This window comes from Merops nubicus, unplaced genomic scaffold (genome assembly GCF_000691845.1).
Source record: "Merops nubicus isolate BGI_N331 unplaced genomic scaffold, ASM69184v1 scaffold12270, whole genome shotgun sequence".
NCBI lineage: Eukaryota > Metazoa > Chordata > Aves > Coraciiformes > Meropidae > Merops > Merops nubicus.
In genome coordinates, this window is record NW_008583625.1 from 9,548 (window position 1) to 27,575 (window position 18,028).

General features: G+C 39.4%; 1 protein-coding gene across 1 annotated transcript in view; it reads right to left on the reverse strand.

The window, feature by feature from the left end:
• Window positions 1-18,028, reverse strand: part of LOC103774139 (protein sidekick-1-like) — a gene marked incomplete at both ends in the record, with an annotated part of 264,514 nt that overhangs the window by 9,541 nt on the left and 236,945 nt on the right. The window contains 5 exons of the mRNA XM_008941529.1: window positions 1,875-1,996; window positions 3,782-3,973; window positions 8,525-8,623; window positions 11,835-12,027; window positions 15,018-15,133. Coding sequence (XP_008939777.1) covers window positions 1,875-1,996; window positions 3,782-3,973; window positions 8,525-8,623; window positions 11,835-12,027; window positions 15,018-15,133 — 722 coding nt within the window. The remainder of the gene's footprint in view (window positions 1-1,874; window positions 1,997-3,781; window positions 3,974-8,524; window positions 8,624-11,834; window positions 12,028-15,017; window positions 15,134-18,028) is intronic.

Consider the following 18,028-nt stretch of genomic DNA (forward strand, 5'->3'; position numbering starts at 1 on the left):
ACTACCCTCTTCTCAACCCCTTCCCTTGCAGTGTTGCTCTTCTGATCACACCCACAGGCTGTGCAGAGTTGACCTCCCTGAAACTCATTTGTTCTTGGCTGGATCAAGTCTTGTAGCAACTCTGGGTGCGATCACGCCAGAATCAGTGCATGGAGAAAGCAGGAGGAAGAAAGTCTTGGTAAGAATTATGAGGATGAGGAGATGGAACAGGAGCAGGACAACAAGAGCTCTGGTTTAGACTGGCTAAAAGTGTGTGAAATTGCACTTTAAGGGAGAAAGAGAGTTTGAGTGGAGTGTTTGCAGAAAGGGGCTGTGAACAAAGGATTATATTCAGCTGTCAGCCTGGAAACAGGATTTGCTATATCCTTAAGGAGCCACCAATTTCTCTGCATCCTGAAAAGATTTTTGTTAATCATGTGAGCATGACTTATTTATATAGCTATCTATATTAAATCCACTTGAAACAACATTTCTTGTGCCAAAGTTAAACAGTGAGGTGTGATGCAGAGGAAACTTGCAGGGTAGATGTGAAAAGAACTGCCCAGACTCTGCAAAGATTTTGGCTGTGCTCCTTCCCCAAGCAGAGCAAACATTCCTGGATCTAGCAGAACCACTAACCTCTTGACTTTTCTACTAACACATGAGATGCTGATAAGGGTTTGTGAACAAGAAAAATCCTCCCTTCCCTCGTTGCATACCAAGAGCCCTATTTGTACCCTGGGTCCTTCAAGGATGCAGATGAACTCCATCACAATTATTATTGCAGCTTTAAAACATTCAAATTTATTTCACTTCGGTGGCCTTCTGCAACTCAGAGAATTAACAGATTCCTAGAAATACCAACGTGATGCTCCAGCATAAAAATGCTTCTCACAATTTGCCAAAACACCCTATTATAGGATTTCAGTGTTTAATTCTGTAATATGCAATAATGTGTATGTAAATTGCACAGAATGTACCAACTTGTTCACAACATCCTCATTATCAAGTGAAGTGATTGTATCAACACGTCTGAGCGGTGATGGTGATTTAAGAAGTCCAACATTTGGTCTTAAAAACAGATTATATTATTTATAAAGATCTGTGGGTGGAAAGGAAGAGGCAAAGCTCATCTGTCAGGAGAACAAATGAGGAATATATAACTCCTCCAAGGCATAATGACAGCAGAGAGAGGGATATTGTTGAAAGCTGATGAAGAAGAGAATTCATCCTATCCATATCTGGAGGCCTGGATAGAAAACCTCAGTATATTTTATCACAAGATAGAAAAATACACCCATTACAAGATAGAAAAATATACTCAGTCTCATGAATAATGGTATCTTCACTGTTCAGTGCAATTCTTCCTATACTTCTGACTCTATGGATAGTAATTCCAGGTTTGCATCTGGTTTGAAAATTCACCTAACAAAACCTCACCACACATATTTCAAGTCCTTTTTTTTTTTTTTAAATAAACAGATGGACTTAAGCTCTGCTGTATGTGTTGCTTATGATGCATCTGGTGTTCTTCTGAACATAAGCAAAGTTGTTTTACAAAAATCCGTGTGGATTATTTAAAGGATAAGCATTCTCACATATATATATATATATACACACACACCATATTTTTCTTCTGTTCTTTGAACAGAAGTGACAGCATTCATATGACCCTTTTCTCACTGGCTGCCACACAGGCATTTCTCAGCTAAGCCTCTTGAGCTCCCTTGAACTCCAACCTTTCCAGGACCCCATGGAACAACTACAACCAGGCAAATTGATGAAGGGCTTTGATCCCAAGTTAAACAAAACCAGTAATCCAAACACCAATTCACTGTTTAGACCCTTTTTAACCCCTCAGAAACTTGGTTAAGTGCTTTTTGTCAGGGACATACCTGGCCTTCGACTATCCACTTTGAGATGGAGGTTTTGCCATCGTACCCTGGGCGGAACTGCAGCGTGGCGGAGCGAGGGCTGATGTTGGAAATCACCAGGTTGGATGGAGCACCTGGAAGTTCTGAAGAAACAGAAATATAAACGAGAGGTGGAAATGCTCTTTGTCTAGGGACCAGTAACACAGGTTGACTTTCATTGTTCCAGCATGTAAAATACCTTGGTAGAAATTATAGTAGAGCAAATAGCTGTGGTTTTTTTTTTTTCCTTTTTGACAGCACTACTGCTTGTGCTGCTCTGAGCGTGCACCACATTGTCACAGATCAAACGAGAACAGAAAGAGCCCATCTACAAAATTACAGCTGCTATTTTAAAGATGCACGACTGACAAAGTGTGGTGGCTCAGGGGGGAAGGCACTTCCCAGCTTCAGGTCTGCCAGTCACTTGCCAAGTCACCTAAATCCACTGTAATTCTGTTTCTCCAGAATTAAGTAACAATAATTTCTACTTACTTCTTAGAGTACACACAACTTTAATATATTAGCAAGGAAAAGACTCCAATTTTTGGATAGCGTATGGGGAAGATTTTGTGATTTCTATATTGACCTACAATAAATGGATTTTAGAGGGCATTTCTGATGCTTGAATAAAGGAGATGAATTTTTTAAAATTTGTGTTGCAAATAAAGAGGGTGACCTTCTATGAGGAAAAATCTGTAACCCTAATCAGAGCTTTGCCTCACATCAGTCAAGCTTACAGTGACATTTACATTTTTAATATTATCTGAATTACCAACAAAAGCAAGCACAGGAAAGAGATTAAATATAGATTGTTTAGAATAAATTCCCAATAGTACCTGCATTTATAAGTAATGGAAATTACTATTATAATCAGTAATCATTCATAATGCTGTTCTATGTGCAAATGCAACAGGCAAAAAATGGGCAGCTTTTTGGCATATATTTCAATTATGCATGAATATACAGTATTTCTTGATTCTTACTTCACATTTGTGGGAACCATGATCGATAAACTAACCCTCACCAAGCAGGACGAGATGCTGTTATCTGCCTAACAACAGGAGCATGGCATTGATCTAGTCTACTACTTGTCACAATTACCTAGAATTAGGGAACAGAAAGGCAAACATACTGCAAGACATACAGAAAAGTTCAAAAATAATGGAAAAGGTAAAAACTAGATTACCATCAGTGATGTACACTAACTGCTCCTCTTTCAGGATTCTATTTCTATAGCTTATAAATTGACTGAAACTGCTTGTTTGAGGTATGAACTGGCTTTTTAGTTGGCTTTCTTTACTTGATGAGGAAGAGTGTAGAATTTTAAACCCCAAACTCAAGGAGGCTAAATGTAGACGTACTCAAACAACACAGTCCAGGATTACCTCCTCCCAAACTTTTCTCAGGCCACAACTCCCAGAGCTTGTAAATAAGATCTTAGTTTTATTTTACAAGCATCCTGTCATAGATGACATAAGCTATACTACTTACAAACAGAAAAACCTTTCCCTTTTAACATCATCCAAACTGTTTTTTCCTCAAAGGAACATTTTTTCACTTGATTCAGGCTTCATTCTTATGTTACTTTGAAAATGTCATGGATTCTGTATTGTATCCACTTGATCATTTTGTCCATTCCTTCTGCTGTCCCTACAACTATTTTTGTGATTGTGTTAAACCATGTCAAATTCCTGGTGATTTCAAATTGCAAGTGTGTTCACAGTTAACGTTTTAATCTGTTCTAAAAGTTAAATTTAAATTAGGTGGTGAAGAAAACCAATGCTTTTCTGAATAAAACCATCTTTATTGTTAATGAAGTAATTTGTGAACTTTGGAACACCAAAAAATGAAGAATGAGCCCATTTTAATTTGTCTGCAGTTTCACCGACCTGGGGGCACACCAGAAGAGATGGTGGAGGAGGTGACCCACCCGCTGCCTTTGGAGGTCACAGCTGCCACCTCGATGGTGTAGGTGGTGAGGGAGGACAGCCCCGTGATCTTGTACTCCAGCGTTGTGCTGGGCAGCGTGCGGGCCAGACGAGATTCGTTCCTGCCATACACCTCCCAGGAGATCTGGTACCCTGAAAAACAGTCACACACAAGTCAGGGGGCCACAGAAATAGTGGGGTTAGTTTTAATTCTAAAGCACAATGGTACAATAACCCAGAGACTGGTAAATTCCCACGCCTGCAAGATTTGCTTGTGATCAACGGTAATATGACATCAGGTGTCATCTGCCCATCAGATTACAGATGGGAGAGGATGTGGAGTCTCAACAGACTGTTTCTTTTTTCTATGATGATACAATACTTGATATGAAGTAGCTAGGAAACCTGGGGATAATCTCACAGGAGGGTGGACTTTCATCCTGTGAACTCTACAAAGCAAACAGAAAGAAACACTGGAAAATATAATATCCTCTCACCAGCTAGAACACCTAATTAAAAATCTATATGTGCTTAGCAGGGCTACTCCCTTTCCAGGCTGAAGTAACCTTCACTGCTGTATCTCTAGAAATACTTATAAATCTGACAGTAAAAATCAGGCAGGATCATTGGGGGAATCTTCTAGGAACTGAAAAGCCTTTACTCCCCACTGCTTGTTCCTCGCACAAATCCTTTAGCAGGGTGAATCATTCTTTCTTTCAAAACCATAGTGTAGCCAATGCATTGTCCAAAACTGCACTCACTCTGACCTCCATATTACTCTTCTATAATAACCAGCCTTTCCTTTTTATCACTTTTATAACCATTTGCCTTCCAAGAACTTTTGAAACTTTCTACTATCTGATTTGCTCAATTTTACCTCCAAATCTGCTTGTCCTCCTCCTGCCCAGTCCCACTTTATTCTTGTTTGAACCCATTTGAACCTCACTGTGCCAGTCTCCAGAGAGCATGTCTGAAACGTTTGCTTGATTGCAGCTTTCTTTGTGATTTGACTTGGGCAAAAAAACCCCAAAAACCGTGCATAGCACTTGAATGCCTGTGAAATGGAAGTGAGTGAAAAGGACTAACAGAAAGGAACCCCACTGAGTGAGCCATGCATGAGGCAAGCTGGCTAGAGAAACTCCCTACTGGGTTCCTGTTCCCATCATCTAAAATGAAGAATTCAGACCAGTTGGCAGCCTTGAAGGTTTTATTTTTTTGTGAAAAAAAACCCCAAACACAGTAAGTTGATTAACATACACAAATTGACATAGCAAAATACCTTATGGTATTGATCAACAGAAAAACATAACCTCATCAACTAAAAGCATGGTGAGACAAATATTTCTGCAAGAGTTTGAGAGGTGTGAGATGTTATCCTTCCTCTGGTGCTGGCTGCCATCACTGACAGGTTCCCATTAACCTATTTTTGCATGAAAACAGGCTCAGAGTGCTCACATAGTTACTAACTATGGTTCAGGTGAGGGGGCAGCGATGAAAAAAGGTGTTACTTCAACCATTTCAGCTACACCATAACCACTCATCTGACTATGCACTACAGAGGGGAAGGGGAAAGACTCCTGAATGTTCATCTGGAACCACTTCAAAGTAAGTCTGAATGGCAAGAAGAGGCACGTAGGAGTTGCAAATAGAAGAGCCATTACAAACACCCCTTTCTTGCAAAAGTCATGGGAGCTGTTTGTTCCACACAGGGCAAGATGGAAGAATGAGGAGGAGTCCAAGGAAGATGCAATTGTGCCTCTCACCAGTTCTGAACAGAGGAGACAAAACCAGCAGCCATGTCCCCAGCCAGCAGAACACCCCTGTGCAGCCACGGATGGAGCAGAGGCTGGGCAAGGGCCATGCCATGGCTCATCTGTCTGCCTGGGAGCTGTGGACAACCCTGCTATGCCTGTGTTGAACCCTACACATGGGCTGGCAGAGGGACTCGAGGAACATCACACTTCAGAATGAAACAAAACAGGTTGCTCAAAGCAATAAATAACCAGAAGATGAATAGGGGGCTTTTAATGCTCCCTCTATCCATTTGTTACTTATGAACAATAGAAAGTTTCACCCACCATGCACCAGACAACCTTAAGCAACTGAGACATCTTATCTCCCATCTAGATAAGCTTTGGATAAGCATCAAATGTTGGTGATTAGTCTTTGAACACTTTGTGTTTTCTCCCTTGTGACGATAGGGATGAGACCCAGCTTTCCCACCCGTTAGGAACATAGTCTCTATGTATTTATTTACTGAAAAAAACGTTCACTGGGAAATATATCCTGAGTTTACATGCAAATTGAAAAAAAAGGCAAAGAGACAGCATTTACTGTTGGATATTTCACTCCTGAAAGTATATTTAAATTCTAGTCACACAAAAAAATGCAAACAGAAAATGCATACATAGATACTGAGCAGACACAAAGCCCAATGTAATCATGCATCACAAAAATAGATGGAAAAAAAGCTGAAGGAAAGGAACAACATCCACTGTACCCCCAAGTAGCACTTAAGCCACAGTGACTGACAGATGGGCAGAACTTTAGGACATGTGGTTGGTAAAAATGCACTCTCCATTTGACAGACATGATCACTGCCAGAAAAGTGCATGGGGGAGTCCAGCCAGCCTGGGCTGAGTGTCTCCTCTGCTTCCAGTGTATGTGGGAAGAGGAAAGGTGCCCCGGAGCCTTCCCGTATGCTGTGGCACTACACCCTCCCCACAAAATGCTGCCTAACAGAAACTAATGACCAGAGGAGTTTCAGAAATAATTTTCTGTTGATCTGGAGTAAATTCTCTACAAGAGAGCAGTACACCCAATCACAAACTGTCCGTCTACATCCAGGTCCTCATAAATCAATGTTTACTGAGAGAACGAGGAAGACACAGAAATTTACAGCAAGAGTAATGGGCAATTTCCCAGAGCAGGCTGGCTGCTGGGCACCACCCTCCCTGCTCTCCTCCTCCCAGCTCCACTGCACAGAACCAGGAGGTCCAGTAAAGATATCAACGAGCAGAAATGATGAATAATTGCCTCCCTAAGCACTCAGATCTCCAAGTAGCCCTCTATAATCCCCTGAGGTACTCGTGGCATGAACAATTTTGCTGCTCTTTTCTTCTATCCCAAATGCAATTTGCACCATTAAGGACATTTCTTTTTCCTTATGAACTTTGCTGGGCATTTTTACACTGGTGTTTCTTCATGAACAATAGAGCTTCTTGAGTTAATTCTTTCTGAAACAATTTGCCCCAAATATAACACACTCCATCATTGTGCTCCACCAGGTTTCAACCCATTCTGAGAGGCAGCAGCTTGTTTCTAGCAAATCAGTTCTGCAACACTAAGCATAGTGCTGCTAACTTGTGCTTAATGAGGAGTATTACATCATCTTACTTAGACTTGGATTTAGGTACCTAAGTTTAAGCGCTGAAGCTTGGTGGCTTTGGCCATCTTTACTGAATCACTGCTGCTCTGCTCTCAGAAGTCAGTAATTTCTGTTCTTGAACCCCTTAAATCAATGCATATTTCAGGAAGGTTACTATGGTATAAAGGCAGATGATCTGCATAAGGATTCCACATATACTATAAACAGTGTGGAAGACACATGGACAAATGTTACAGATATAGAGAGAAAAGACTTGACAAGTGCCAGTCCTATCAAAATAACAAAACCTGTCAAAATTAAAATGCTTCGGGAAATTAGACTGATAGAACATTTCAATGGTCAGGGGCCAGAAAATCTGATTTTTTTTTTTTAACTCCTAAAATGTATTTCCTTTTTACAGATTATAAAACAGTTTCTTAAAAAAAAATAAAATAAACATTTCAATGTCAATGCTCCCAAAACAAAATATTTTGATCCATGTGAAATTATCTTCCCCCTGCCCAAGTATGATTTTTAACTCTAGTAATCTAAACTTTAGGAGCTTTCTTGCACTTCAAAACCTTGAAAGCCTTTGTTAAATGGAATGTCCACCCCATGCAGCTATAATAGTTTCCCATCTGAAAACAATATTGCCTCTGCTGATAAGAACTAGAGTTTTCCCTCAACTATTTATAGCTCCCTTTATGAAAAAATAATGAAGTTGCTGATGTTGTATCTACACTGGCATACAGTAAATAGATAAATAGCTGTCAAATGGCAAGCTCATCAAAGGGAAAGGAGAGTTCTGAACCCTTCTGATGGTTTGTACAAAATTAAGTAATGACATGCAAATTCTGTCATGCAGTCCAGTCAGACCACTTGATCACAGATGAAGGATACTGCTGATTTCAGGCTTGATCTTGATTGCAGATCTTAGCAATGTCAATCTAGACTCTGCAGCTGTAAACTCCATGTAAGAACCCCCCACCTTTGGGGCAAAGCCCAAACACTTTCTCACAAAGTTTCATAATTTTAGTAGCACAGTTGAAGGTCACAGAAGATTTAACAAGACCAGGAACTCCATGGGGAGCTGATTTCTAACACAGGCTGCCTTTTCAGTGACCACAATCATGAGCTGCCAGTAATTGGAGCTGTACTTTCTATAATGTGCCCTAGCTGACATTTCAGTTACCCAAAGAAAGACCAGGAGAGCAGCTCTCGGAGTGGCCAGTTCTCCCCCAATTCTCTATTACGTAAACATTTTTCCACTGCAATGATACATTCCACCCCACACAAACACTTACAAAAGGCAAAAGGAGATAGCAGCTGATACTTGCCTGTAATGATGCCATTTTTCTCTACAGGTTCTTGCCAGCTGACCTTGAGAGACGTGTCCAGAATCTCAGTGAAACTCAGGTGTCCCACCGCTCCTGGCTCTGGCAATCAGAAAAGGAAATCTGTTAACAGGAGAACCCCACTTACTTTTGATCTGATTCATGTGGCAAGGTTAGGGCTGAAGAAATAAAACACTGAGACGAGGCCAAGGGAAACCTGCTGGAAACATCAGTGAGAGCAGCAGGGGAGAGGGGAGAACACAAGGTGTTAAGAAGCACTCTGCCTATCATCACATAAATTATTTTATCCAGTCACCATCCTAACGGCGCAGAGAACTACAGAGAGAGGCAGCAGGAGACTTACATGCAACTTGTTCTCTGCCTCCCTTCTTGATCTAATCTAATTAGAACAATCAAGCTGGCAATCCTGGAGGCGACTGCATTTGCTGTTTCTCCTCAGTGACAGCGTGTGGTGTGTACCTGTGCTGCTGTGTGTGGCTTATCTGGCCTTAAGTCTGTAGCATCACCCCCAGCACCCCCCTCGCCTGGGAAGAGCCTTTTGTCTATGCAAGGTCAAAGCAAGGACAGAGTCACCGAGTCACTGCTTGGATAGTTACTCTCAAAACAACTCTAAAAACGTCCAACGTAATGGCAACTTGTCTTTTGTAAAATGAATACAAGTGTGTGAAACTTTTAAAGGATTTTTATGATGTAGCTCAAGAGCTCTTAAAAATTTCAGCTCCCAAGTGTGCAATGAAAGAGCATAAAATGGAATGACTGTCAAGAATATGCCATCCTCTCTCAATTTTGATCTTCAAGGAAGACATCCTGACTGATTTTTGATCCAACTGCTGTTCTGTCTTCAATCGATGTACTGGAAAAAGGAGTTTTTGTTCGCTTTATATTCACTGTGCTTCTGTCATTGGATCCCTGCCCGAATATCCTCCAGCTCTAGTGACATCAGTTGGCAATTTCTCGTCTGCAATTTCATATTTTGTTTCCTCTTCACTTTAGTCCACTTTCTCATTCCCCTCCAGCTATGATAAAAAAAAAAAAGAAACCAACAAAGCCTGCCAGCAGGTCGCCTACAACCACATTTGCAGTTCTGCAGTCCTAGTGAGGAAAATTTCCAAATCCATTCTGTGGCATCTACTAGTCAAAGCATTACAGGAAGAACTGCTGATCTGGTAGTGATCTCAGGAATGACCAACAAGAGCACAAGAATTACACACTATTTGGGACCGTGGATCTGCAGACATGCAATCTGTATTCTCCCAAAGCTTTACTTCAATTAGCTCCTACAATTGCAGTCTAATTTTAATGTCATAATGAAAAACAGGTGCAGGCTGTCCAAGCCAGGACACAATGCTTCTGGCTAAATGTCAGATCTTATTTGACCTACAGTTTATCAGCAAACAGGTCTATTTTCATTATTATTTTTCTAAAGGGTTCCCCAACTTTGCTATACAGATAGAAAATTATCACCTGAAAACATCAATGACAGTCCTTACAAATTTTTTTCTTCCCCACCACATAAAACCTGAAGCAACTTAAGAGTCAATGAGTCCTTTGCAAAGATGCATTATATCATCCCACACTTAATTTCTCAGTCACCATGAAAACCAAGGAAAACTATTCTGAAGGATTAAAAAAATAATCCTGTTCATCTCTATTGCAGAGCCTCCTTGCAACATATAGCTGCATACACCAAGAGATGTCTTAAATGTTTTACAAACCAGAGTCTGGGCTTTCTCTTGGTTTATGTTTCATGATGGAATTTTTTTGGTGTTTAAAATGGCACATGATCCAAATATCTCCCTGAGATTCTCTCCATGTCTCAATCCTCTGCCCCTTCTCCCACTTTGTGAGTTTTAAGGCTCATTTCTGTGACAAAAATATTAATAATCTCTTTCTTCTCTCCAGCTAACTAATTTTCATGAAATCTTATGAGTCTCATATCTTTGGTTTCTTACTCTTCTGTACTCACTGAAACTAGCCACAGGGTTCAAATGTCATTGGAGTGAGAAAGACAGATGGATTTAAGACAGATAGTTGAATACATTTACAAGTGAACATTGTCAAAAGCTTCATTTCCTTAGGAAAACAGGAACCTAATGCATGTTTTTCTTTCCTCCATGCCTTTTGCTTTAACCTCAGATAAACATGTATGGGTTCATATTACTGGTTCACATACATTTTTGGTTGTTAAATTGCTGTATCTGTGATCTTCTAACAAGCAAACTTTTAAGTCTACAATCTGCTCCTGGGGCACAGGTTTAGCATATGAAGGAGACTAACCACAAAGGGAAAAGACATGGGAAGTTATTTAATTTACTTCATGTTCTTCCAAGGGTATCTCATGAAAAACTGGATTAGCACTGTGAGCTTCACTTCTGTGAATATTAATAACAATCATATTTTTCTTTATGGGAGCACTGACTAACCTAGAAGATCCAAAATTAGTATTTCTATACATGATACCTTAATGGATTTATTAGACATTTTTTTTGTTCTGATTTGGATCTGTAAGTGTGCAGTAGTGGTTATGATGCTCCATGCCAGGAATATACTAAAGCACTGGCCACAATCAAGATCACTGTGGGCACACATTTATCTGTGAGGGCCACTGCAATTTAGCATCTAGTTATTATCTGCATCAGACACACACTAGACTTGTAACTCCCAAATATGTCTAGAGCAAACACTTCCAAGGAGCCACAGAGGCCAAAACATTTTCTGATGCAGGGAATAATTTATATACTAAACTGCCCAGCTCATTTTATTTCACTCTGACTCCAGTTTTGCAGAATAAAAGTTACTGCACTGTTATGATTCTGGTTCTTTTATACAAACACTTGTAATACAGATACATACATTTTCAATATTTTGAATAACTGAAGGAAATCATCATAAATCAATCATTGACCTCCACAGGAAGTTCCAGTGCTCAATTCCCAAGAAGATCAATTCATATTTATTGGATGTCTGAACATGGATTTAAGAGCATAAGGGTTCAAAGACAAACAATGTGTTGCACGTTAGCTGAATCAGACTATGAAGCATTCAGCTTCTGACCAACGTAAAACAATTCATCCAGGTTTGGTCCCTAATGAAAAAAATACCAAAAGTCATTCTTGTCCCACAGGCTAAAAGAAAACACATGAGCTGAAATTATTGCCTGATGCAAAGCAATTTGACAGACAAAGAGATTGCAAACTGATTGTGAATATGGCAAATTTTAAATGCTCAGATTTGAAAATTCTGGCTTTTATAGTCAACTGAACAAAATTCTCTCCCCGTTCTGCCTACTCACTGTCTTCCAGGGTGTGCAGGAGCTGGGGTGTGCTCCGTGGCCCATCACCAGGCGTGGTGAAGCACAGGACTGATGTGTAGTAAGCAGTGTATTTCTTCAGGTTGGTGATGCAGCCGCTATGAACACCGTGGAAATCGGGAGCAATGGTGACCACAGTCACAGTCTCTGGAGCATCCACTGGCCATGCCAGAAGCTAGAAAAATTAAACATGGATGAGCTCTCATTAGAAGTTGTGTCTATTTGGAATCAAAGTCAGCTTGGCTGCCAAAACCATCTTAATCTGATTGTAAAAAAACCCAAGCAATGCTGCTAAACGCCTGTCAGCTCTGAGGCTGAGCAGATGGATGCAGCACTGTTACCAGGATGACTGGAGGGGTGGTGTAACACTGGCCACTGATGGGGGACATACTGATCCCGTGGAGGTGCTGCAGTTCTCACTGCCTGCTGCTGAACAATGCCAAATTATTGCAAATTATTACTTGTATTACATGTGTCTTTTATCTCTCTCTGGGCTGCTCTGACCAGCCTGGACAGTCTCTGCTGCTGAAAGGAAGCTGAAGGAAGAAAAATACTTTCAACGCCACTCTGAGATAAATGCTTTATCTTATTTTAGTGTTCCTTTAAAGATCTCAATGAGATAAGGGAGAGGGAGGGATGACCACACATCCTCCTTTCCTTCCCACGTCACCTCCAGCATCCCATTGATCAGCCTAGCCTGACAGGCTAAGAGTATTCTAGTGTTCATTGTTTCAGGGGTATCCACACTGTGAATGATTCCAGTGGTTCTGGAGCTACAGAAAGAGTAGAAAATGGCTGTAAAGATGATTATTACAATTTTCAATACCTGGGTCCTAAAAGTTAGACTCCCAAAGACATTTTCATGCATTTAAAATAGCATGCTTGGTGGATGTTCCCATCCTTCCAGGTTTCATTTGTCTCAGTGTATCTTCTGGGTGATCAATATTTTTTTAGAGTACCTTTTGTGTAGGTACCTAAACGAGGACTTCAAAAATTAATTTCTAGCAAACGACTTTGAAATTTTAAAACAATTTCTGAAATAATCTTAAAAGCTCAAGAGCCTAAAGCTTTAAAATGCTTATGAATTTTTATTTTGTCCAAAAATCCTTATCATGGGGCTTATATAAGCATGTTAAAATTCTAGGCCTTACTCAATATCTGTGGGAAGTGTTCTACTTGTATTGATTTCAGGCTCATAAACATGAATAGATGCCCAAAATTAATGAGCTGTATTTGACACATTTAGCCAATGTCTATAGTTTCCAATAATCAGCAAGTACAGTTAGAGGACCATAAGGAGTAATTCTGCTAGGAGTATTTCATATTTGAAAAGGTGCACTTTACAACTTCTTGAAATGCAAATAAATTTCAAAGCAAAGATAACAAAAGACAGTGGTTGATGGGATAGTAAGTTTTATTTTCTTTTCTAAATCACCTCTGTGGATTACAATTGGTATTTAAAACTTTGGGGGATTTAACTCTTTTTTGAGTATATTTCATTTCATGTTCTTCAGGAAACGTGCAGAAAACAAAGGTGAACAATTCTGTTAGCTAAAGGAAAAAATGGGTTTAATCCTCAAGAAAATCAAAGGCCTGCCTTTGACTACAATTAATTTATAAATCATACCAAAAAAACCTATGCTATAGAAGTAACAGACAGAAATGCTCTCGCATAGTCTTTGTACTACAATTCACAATGCCTATGAGGAACAGGAAGAGTAAAACTGTTGTCACCTACTGCAATAAAAAAAAAAATCCAAACGAAGAGAAATTTTTATCAAGTTTTTTTCATCATTTCAACTGACCACGGACAGATTAATTTTGCAATTTCAGTTATTCTGTACCACTGCTAAAGAATCTGAAAGAAATTGGAGGTATCTATGTGGTAAGACTAAGGAACTTTAGACTGAAACTTTGAATAAAACAAAGAGTAAAAATCTGAAACAGGACTTCTGCAAATCTGGCTGAGCTCACCATGCTTGGACTTGCACCAGAAAATTACAGTGCGTTGCAGTCCACTGAGCCCAAAAAGTGCTTTTATTCTCCAGAGTCTGAACAGAAGCCAAGTACTACTTCTGTACTGAGGTGTCAGGATATACTCCTGCAGCCCTGTCAGTCACCTAGTCCTGAGATTCCATCCCTGAGAAAAATGGATGTACACATCTACATGTATATAGTACTCCAGCACTGGGCTTCTGAAACCCTTTCCCAGACATAAATAGATCTGGGCAAAAACTACTAAAACTCCCATGCTTAATTCTGTCTTACTCTCTCCATCACTTTGAGATATCCTGAGAGAAGGATCAAGTCTTCTGAAACTTCTTAAATCTACCTACAATCCCTCAAATTCACAGCTTCTCACACCTAAATCAACCTTCCTTCTCCCTGCCCATAAAACCTACTTCCCTCCCCCTGCTCTGTGATTCCTACAAGATTTCTCTTCATTCTTTCCATGAATATTTTTAAACCCTTCATTTATTATGCCCCTATTGCTGAACCACTGAAAGAGTTTCTATTAAGCAGTCCTTCCTGAAAGACAGAAATAAAGCACTCCAGCTACCTTCTTAGCATACACTCCACTGGTCAGAGTACCAACAAGTGCTCTGTTAAGCACTCTCTGCTCTGCGTGCTGTAATGGATATTACCAGTTGTCCCATCAACAGGGACTTATCATGCTAACACTGTGTCATCAAGCATGATTAACAAATTTTACATTCTTCTCTCACCCAAATCATCACAATGGGAAAGTTAAGACAAGTATTTAGTGTGATGTCTTGGTTCCTAATGAAATGAACGGGAATTCTGCATTGGAGTAGACAGAAATCTCAAGGTTGGTTTTCAGTGGCACAACATATCTCCTGTGTTGACTTTCCAAACTGTTTGACATCAAACTGCTTTTTGGCTTTGGAAATTCTCCAAGTAAATGACAAAGATATTAGGACTTCTAGCATGTGACATATTCCCTTTTCAGAACTTACATAAATTGCAAATTTTAGAGGCAAAACCTGCTCACTTCTCTCTTCATTTTACTCATCCAAAATACTCCTGAAAATCTCCCATCACTTTGAAGACTCAGAGATTATTAGACTGAACTTCTAATTGTTACATACCAAGACTGTTAAGGCAAAGGTTAGGCGAAGTTACAAAAATCTTGCTTCTATTTACCTTGTATCCTTGGTTAATGCCATTGATAAACTGCTGGGGTGGAGGGTTCCAGAGGAACTGGATGGTTGTGGAATTCACAGCTTCGACTTGCACGTTCTGTGGTGGAGCTGTAGGCACTGCTCCCAGCCAGCAGAAAGGGAACAAAGCAGAGCAGAGGAGGGGTAAGGGGGGAAAACAGAGAAAGATGAGCACAGAACCCACCGACTGCCACTTGTGAGTCACGAAATAATAACAACCTTGAGAGAAGGATGCACTTCTTGTGAAACAGTAGCCAGCAGTGATTTGGAAAGAAGGGTAATTGGGTTAATTTCTCATTCTGTATTGGAGATTCTTTCAGGGGGAGGGGATGAAATGATTTCTGCAGCTTATTATTCCACACATGAGTTTCTCATAAAGACTTGAGACAGAAGCTAGGTAATGATAGGTGAACACATCTCTTTCAATTATCCATGACTGCACAGAGAATGAACAGTTTCAGAAAGAAATTTCTTGAGTCTTTTAATACTGCACAGTTCCCCAGATCAGAGAAGCAAACATGGAGTCCACACAATTAAAGTTCTAATTGTGAATTATAATCTGGCAACAGCATCTGTTTATTATTTACTGCTGCTTAAAGAATTAGGACCAGTCAAATCACACGCAATAAAGATTTTTCTTGGGAATTGGAGATGTTCTCAGTTTATCTTGATATGACATTCATTCATGTATATTGAATTGATTATACATATTCTGAGCCAATACATCCTCTAATCTACTAAAAGTTGCATAAACATTTTATGCCAAGTATTTAATTAGACAGATGTTTTCTCAATACAAAAGAAATCACAGAACATGAAGGCGTGCTGCCTTCAAACAACAAAAAACAACACCTAAATATTTTGCCATTTAATACATCTCTCTAAGTACCTTCCAGGCAATTTCTTCAACTTGTTGCTCTACAAAGTCATTTCTGTAGTTCTCAGAAGAAAGAATGCCAATAGACAGGTCTGTTTATCTGAAATTACCAAGCTTATAGTAAGTTTAAGAGGAAAACTGTTATTTGAGCATAAAAAATGGACTAATAAGCTTTGAATACTATAAACTAAGTTTAATAAAGCTTAAAAAATAGTACCACTGTCATCTACGTGCATTTGTATTCTGTGACAGAGGGACTATCCACAAGTGGTTTTGAATCCTGGAAAGCTTTATTCCTTCTGCTTCCAAGGGAAAATTTATATCAAAGCCCAATGACCTGTGCTTTTAAAAGGTAGCTACAATTCCCACTGAGGAATGGTGGTTTGCTCCACACTTTTCAAAACAGGTCACGAACTTTTAAACTTTCAAATTACTTTTGGAAGATGAGTCTTTGTATGGAGAGGAAATCAAGACATCAGGTTCAAAAATGTAACACTACCCCTTTTTCCCCAGAAAGCTATGTTCATTTGAAAAGGATATAACAGGGCTTTATTCTTAATAGGTGTACAAGCTACAGTAAAATTGCAGCCAACAGAGCTAGGAAGTATACACTAATGAAAGGTATCCACAAGCTAGAAGTAACAACACAGAAAAAAGGAGAAAACCTCAAAGATGGCAGGTTTGAAATGACAAGAACATCCACTTTCATGCCCTGTCTCACAAACTCCCTGATGACTACACCATGGCTTCAAAATTCAGCTCTGCACCTCTTTTTAACCAGAGAAACTACATATTTAAGATTTTTTTAGATTGAAATTCTTTCTTTCCCGTATAATTGCATATTCAGATATTGTAACTGCCAGAGAACTGTTACTGCAGAAGAAAATTGTTTTAGGAGCCTTCAGGTTTGTTATCAGGAAGTCACCTGAATATCATTAATAGATTGATCTATCTAAGATGGATCTACCATTGATAGATTAATCTCCTTCTGTCTGAAAGGCTAAGTCAGCTGAGCTGAGGGCTCCACTCCCTCCATTTCCCCACGTTGAACTGCTGCATAGCAACCCTGTGCATCTGATTTTTTTTTAGGTTGATTTTTTAGCACTGTTATTGTACAGAAAATCCATACATAACCTGTGTGCTGCCCACTGACAGCCACACTGGAAGAAATGCAGAACCTGGGCACTGGTAGGTAGGGTTATTTACTTTAAAAAGAAAAATATTTTTTTCATTCAGAGATAATTTCCTGAAACAAGAATAAACCATCATAGCACAAAAAGTACCTACTACAAGAAAAATGGTAAAAATTATGACCAGAAAACATAAAACCTTCAGAATGTTGGACTTCATGATTTATATTACAATTCCTCTTTGGACATCTTTATTGGAAAATCAGCATCTGCATCTCAATGAATGCATTTGAAAGATGGAAAGAACTTGGTCCATCTGATATGCATAAGCTTAATTATACTGTAGAAGACATAATATAATGCATTTTTATGTTTTTAATCAGTAAAATATTGGCATTATAATCACAAATTTACTTCAAAGTGCCAGTATAAAGTTCTTTTATGTCCTGATATTAAAGACTTCCTTGGGTATCTGAACAGTTTTGCATTTAAAAAAGAAAAGAAGTTTGACAGAAGCTAAATCAGAATTGACCTTGTGGTCACTTCAAAACTCAGATACTTGTCCAAGATCATGATTAGTAAATTACTGAAACAGTGAAAGTCCACATAAATGATTTTCTAATTTAGTGGTAGATATCTATCCGCTTCCCATAAGTTTCTTGTTGTCAAGTGGTACAGAAGCTACCAATGTCAAATAGATGTTTCAAGAGTAATCCCCAGGTATTTACATGCTCAGTTTTGAACCTGTACTTCATCATGCTTGCAAGTAGTCCCTAAACCACCTCACAGTGGAGACCTGTCTGGAAGTCATCATGCAATTGCAGATCAAAGTGGTCAGACAAAACAACTGCTACTTTCTTTCTGATAAAGTTCATATGGTTGGAAATCTGTTCAGAGCTCAGCCCCCGGGACTGCCAGTTAATGCACAGCATTCTAAGTAGAAAAGGTCATGGAAGCACTCTGAATAAAAGCCATTAAAAGGGTTTT